Source organism: Prosopis cineraria, unplaced genomic scaffold (assembly GCF_029017545.1).
Source record: "Prosopis cineraria cultivar Desert tree isolate PC_DT_omini unplaced genomic scaffold, ASM2901754v1 PC96, whole genome shotgun sequence".
Taxonomy (NCBI): Eukaryota; Viridiplantae; Streptophyta; class Magnoliopsida; order Fabales; family Fabaceae; genus Prosopis; species Prosopis cineraria.
This window is the reverse complement of record NW_026555423.1, coordinates 37,015-43,014: the sequence shown is the minus strand read 5'-3', so window position 1 is coordinate 43,014 and position 6,000 is coordinate 37,015. Positions and strand designations below refer to the sequence as shown.

Below are 6,000 nucleotides of genomic sequence, written 5' to 3'. Positions count from 1 at the left end.
CTTAGGAGAAAAGAGATGTTGCCAATTTCGTTAAGCTTCTTTTTCATCATGCGAAGCACGGGAATGCTTCATGCCTTCCTTCGGTTAGCACAATTTTATTCCTATTGAAACTGAAGCCTCCTCAGTCCTATCCCATATTTTTCTAGATGCATTATAATTTTGGTATTATATTTTTTTCTAGTTATATTATTATTTACTAATTAATAATTTGCAACCTTTTAAATTATATATTTGTATTCACATTTTTATCAGGATATATCTTTATTTTTCGTTATCTGAATCTATAAATTTATTTTAACTTTTATACTAGAAATTTATCAATTGTATTTTATTTTTTTATACTTAATTTCAAACCAATTTTAATTTTTAATGTACCTACTTCATTTCTTAATTAATTTTATTATCATTTCTATTTGGAACCAATTTTTTTATCAATTTTTGTTTTTATTTTTATTTAAAATAGTTTATATATAATTAAAATATATTAAATTAATAAAAACTAGTTCAGCCATGTTCTGACCATTGAACCTTAAATCAATGTCTAGCCTGATTCAATAGCCAGTCTCGTTTTTCAAATCCTCGTTTCAAGTTACTCAAGTTTTTTTCCAGGAAACTTCATAAATTACCAACTATAATGATATCGTTCATGTTGGAATTACATATAAATCTTTAATAGGAATCAATATATTAATGAGTAATTATATCATATTGATGAATAACAATTTCACATATTCTAGTTTAATGAGAGTTTACTTGATTAATTCTTGGTTGAATCCAACTAAGAAAGTTTATCTTTGCATTAATGTGAAATATTCCACTACAATAATTTTCTCTATTATAAGAGTAATTTATGATTATTGAAATTTCTTTTTCTGTGGCAGCCTCCTACACTGTAAATAGTGAAGGTTGGCTGAAGCAAAACTTACTCCAAAACGAATACCTCTTCTCAGCATTTGTTCTCCACTCCCTCTCTTTCTTTCAATGGTGCATCTTCAATGCACTGTAGAACGGGCTCTGGTAGTCCTGTCAAGGTGGGTTGTTGGGTAGAGATTTCAACACCTATATTTGATAAGACTTTGATTTGACCTTATTTATATTTTCAGATATTTTATTTGATTAAATTAAAATTGTCATCCAATTAGCTAAGGTCTCAATTGAATAAGTAACCACATTGTACGCCAACATAATAATTCACAATTGTCTATGTGATTGAGTTACGAGTCAAATGGGAACCAAATCCATAATTGAAGAAATTAATATAAGGGATATAAGCTCACAGGAGATAATTGCATTAAATGGTACTGTAAAATCTCCTATTTCTTGGAGGGACAAGATGTCAAGGACCTCATGTCAACTATAATTTCAAAACTAGAAAATGGGAATCAAAGGGACTAGGAAGTTGATGCTACCTAGAAAAGAAAAGAATATTATTCGTCGTATTACTATGCTTAGTAAAATGGTTGATGATATTATATCTGAATATAAGCATTATTCAACTGCTCAAGATATGTGGATAGCCCTAAAAGATAAGTTTGTGCAGCACCTCTGCCATAAAGCAGAGGAAACTCATGATCAAATTTGACACATATAATCTAAAGTCTAATATTTCAATTAGGCAACACTTAAGAAAATTGAAACATGATTAGAGAATTGAAACAGGCAAGGCATGTTCTTTCTTACAAACAACGAGTACAAGCTGTGATAAGGGCACTCTCAGCTAGCTAAGAACACATGAAAATAAACTTAATTCACAGAAAACACATTTTGACCTTCAATGATGTGGCTAGGCACATAGAACTTAAGGAGGAAAGGCTGGAAGCCGTGAAATCCATCAGCCACTTAACTTGGGGAATTGAGGCTTCAATGTCGAAAGGCTGAAAAAGCCGAGCAAGGCATTTGAGAAGGCAAGAAATCTTCAAAGAAATTTGACTTAGCGAAGGTCAAATGCCATGCTAGCTAAACGAAGGGGCACTTTGTCAAGGATTGCCTCGAGCAGAAAAAGTATTAGAACAAAACTCTTTGCACCTTGCATATATCTTTAATATTGCTTTCATATGTGAAGCTAATCCTACGTGGGTTATTGATTGAAGAACAACAGACCACGTAAGCTGAAATTGACAATTTCAATATAGTACATTTTAAACTACATCGTAGCAAATTTGACAATTGCATTTACAGCTATCTTTTTCATGCCGACAACTCTTCTAACAAATACCTAATCAAAATTCATCGTGTGAGAACTGAAATGTATAAAGTCATCCACTTAGAGTCTCAATATCTAAGGAGTAATTATTAATTATTATTGTTTTAGTTGTGAACTAATCAACACCACTAATAACCAATGATGAGACATGTGCAATGCAAGGAAAATTCAAATAGGCCGTGCAAAGAAATTCACAGGCATTTATAGAGAGGCTTTAGGATTTTCAAGTACTCCTCTTATTATTTTTAATAAAACATTTTACTTTGTTTTTGTATTATAATATTTTCTTTATATTCTTTACAAATATATTCACATATAAAATATATTAGTATACTTGAAAGGGAAATACTTAAATACTTAACCTTATATATTTAATATAATTTTATGTTATCAAAGAAAAGCAAGTGAATTTTAATTTGTTGATAATATTAATAATAAGAATTTGTTATAGAATAAATAATATATAAATGATTTACATATATTGATTTAATTTAAAACAATCGCTTTAAGTATATAAAACTAAATATTTTAGTATTAAGTCATTAATTATATTACACATATATTATTGCAATGTCAAACTATTTTAATTACTATTTAATTTTATTATAATGAACTAATTGAAAATGTATTTTTGGTATACTATATTTAGTTATAATTAAGTAATATTCAATTGAATTATATTTTTTATTATAACCAATTAGATCATATGGTTGAACCAAAGTTTGACTAGTGAACCATGAATTGACATCTCAATTAACTTAACAATTGGTCTAGTTTTTAAAATACTGCAAATAATAGTAATTGACAAATTTAATATAACAAATTAACAATTTCAGTAAATGAGATAGGATTTCAAAGAAATTTTGTGATTTCATGGAGCTTTTCTATATTTAGATTATTACTTAATGACGTGGGATCTGAGAGGATTTGCCCAAAATATTTTTGTAGTAAACATAAAAAAGATGTATACCCAATATAAATAGAGAGCAATGGCTTCCACTAGCCACAAAACATTACAAGGTAAGAAAGAAAGAGGAAGAATCAAGGGTAAGATTTTTCTCACTCGAACCAAGCCAATGGCTCTCAGTCAATTTACCTTATTTTCAAGCACTATTCTGTTAACGAAGAAAATGGTTCCATCACTTTCAACAATCAAAAGTTCTTGTGTTCCCTCTGCAATTCAATGCAAGACTTCTTCGGTGATCTCTTCTGATCAAAACAATACTACTCGTCGATCTGCAAATTACTTCCAACCTTCAATTTGGCACCACGATTACATCCGATCATTAACAAGTCATTTTATGGTATGATTTAATTTATTTCACATTCTCATTCACTGATTGGCTTGTCATCATAATAATATTTCCTTGTTTCATGTGAAATTGTTGTAGGAAGAATCTTATGTAGAAGAAAGTGATCGGCTGAAAGAAGAAGTGAGAGAGATGTTCTCGAAATTGGCAAATCCTGTGGATCAACTTGAGCTCATTGATACCATACAAAGACTTGGAGTGGATCGTCATTTTGGCCTTGAAATAAGCAACATCATAGAAAGTATTTACAACAACAAGGACACGTTAAAGGGGAAGAACAACAATTTATATGTCATAGCTCTTGAATTCAGACTCTTAAGACAACACGGCTATATTGTATCATCAGGTATATATATATATATTCTACTAAAATTACAAGGATACTTGTCTCAACCATTAAATAATGTTTCGATTGTTTGCAGGTGTTTTTAAAGGATTTCAAGATAATAAGGGAAACTTCCATTCTGGCCATTTGGTTAGTATCAAGGGGATGCTTTCATTGTATGAAGCTTCATTTTTGTCAATGGAAGGTGAAATAATTCTGGATGAAGTTAGAGCTTTTAGCTCAAATTATCTCACAGAATTTGTCTATCATAACAAGGAAGACAATGAGACATCACTCTTAGTTAATCATGCCCTAGAGCTTCCTCTACATCAGAGGATATCGAGATTGGATGCTCGATGGTTCATCGATGTTTATGAAAGAAAACAGAATATGAACCCCGCCTTGCTTAGACTTGCTAAATTGGATTTCAACATATTACAAGCCAAATACCAAGAAGATTTGAAGTATGCATCAATGTGGGTGTGTGTGTTTGTCTAGATACATATATGTATGTATGAAAATAGTCATGCTTTCTTGCTTTCTTTTCTTTTTTCTTTTTCCTTCCATTTGGAACCTTTCACTAGTTTTAGTTATCTTACAACATTTGCATGTTTTTGTATATGCCTTGCTTAAGTTGTCTAAAATTTAAAATTCTAAGAATTTCCACTAAGCTATTGTTTTTCATGGATTTTTAATTTAAAGATGGTGGAAAAGAATTGGACTTGGAGAAAAGTTGAGCTTTGCAAGGGATAGGATGGTGGAGAACTTTATTTGGACAGTGGCATTTGCTGAGGAACCACAATTTGGATATTATAGACGAGTGGGAGCAAAGCTTAATGCATTGATTACAACAATAGATGATATGTATGATGTCTATGGTGAATTAGACATCATACATATCATCAATTGATGATGTCTATGTTGTAATCAGTGCATTAACCTTTGCTCCCACTCGTTTATAATATCCATAGTGTGGTTCCTCAGCAAATGCCATTGTCCAAATGAAGTTCTCCACCATCCTATCCCTTGCAAAGCTCAACTTATCTCTAAGGCCAATTCTTTTCTACCATCTTTACATTAAAAATCCATGAAAAACAATAGCTTAGTGGAAATTAGTAAATTTTTAAATTTTTGCAAGCTTAATCAAGGTATATATAAAAACATGCAAATGTTGTAAGATAACTAAAACTAAGTGAAAGGCTTCAAGTGGAACAAAAGTATGACTATTTTCACGCACACATATATCTATCTAGACACACAAACATATACCTTAATGCATGTTTCAAATCTTCTTGGTATTTGGCTTGCAAAATGTTGAAATCTAATTTAGCAAGCTTAAGCAAGGAAGGGTTTATAGTCTATCTTCTTCCATAAACATCGATGAACTATGAAGCTTCCAATCTCGATATCCTCCAATGTAGAGGAATCTTTAGGGCATGATTAACTAAGATTGATGTCTCATTCTCTTCCTTGTTATGATAGACAAATTCTTTGAGATAAGTTGAGCTAAAATCTCTAGCTTCATCTAGAATTATTTCACCTTCCATTGACAGAAATGAAGCTTCATACAATGAAAGCATTCCCTTGATGTCAATTGAATGGCCAGAATGAAAGTTTCCCTTATCATCTTGAAATCCTTTAAAAACATCTACAAACAATCACAATATTGTTTAATGTTTGAAACAAGTATCCTAGTAATTTAAGCAGTATAAAATAAAGATATACCTGATGACATAATATAGTGGTGTTGTCTTAAAAGTTTGAATTCAAGAGCTGTGACATATAAATCATTGTTCTTCCACTTTAATGTGTCCTTGTTCTTGTCAATACTTTCTATGATGTTTCTTATTTCAAGGTCAAAATGATGATCCACTCCAAGTCTTTGTAAGGTATCAATGAGCTCAAGCTAATCCACAAGATTTGCTAATTTCAAGAGCATCTCTATTACTTCTTTTTTCTGCCAATCTCTTTCTTCTACGTATGATTCTTCTTGTAAATTAAAGCCATTATTCATAGTTGAACAACAAAAACCAGGCGTACTAGAGACGCTGAGTCTTAATTGATAACAAAAGGGTCCTGACCTCCCTTACCATAGTTTACTCGGATGTAAAAAGATATAAAGTTTTAGTAGAACAAGTGTTCAATTGTTATTGATGTGAAAA

The 6,000-nt window shown here is 30.9% G+C and overlaps 1 protein-coding gene across 1 annotated transcript; it reads left to right on the top strand.

The window, feature by feature from the left end:
- Positions 1-3,279: 3,279 nt before the first annotated feature.
- On the top strand, positions 3,280-4,748 carry LOC129295357 (myrcene synthase, chloroplastic-like). Its single transcript, XM_054933871.1, has 4 exons — positions 3,280-3,507; positions 3,595-3,859; positions 3,936-4,314; positions 4,541-4,748. Exons 1-4 carry the CDS (start codon positions 3,280-3,282, stop codon positions 4,746-4,748), a joined length of 1,080 nt encoding a protein of 359 aa, XP_054789846.1.
- The last annotated feature ends 1,252 nt before the right edge of the window (positions 4,749-6,000 follow it).

Coding starts and splice junctions, on each gene's coding strand:
- LOC129295357 (XM_054933871.1), top strand. CDS start 3,280: ATGGCTCTCAGTCAATTTACCTTATTTTCAAGCACTATTCTGTTAACG. Junction 3,508..3,594: donor CATTAACAAGTCATTTTATG/GTATGATTTAAT, acceptor AAATTGTTGTAG/GAAGAATCTTATGTAGAAGA. Junction 3,860..3,935: donor CGGCTATATTGTATCATCAG/GTATATATATAT, acceptor GATTGTTTGCAG/GTGTTTTTAAAGGATTTCAA.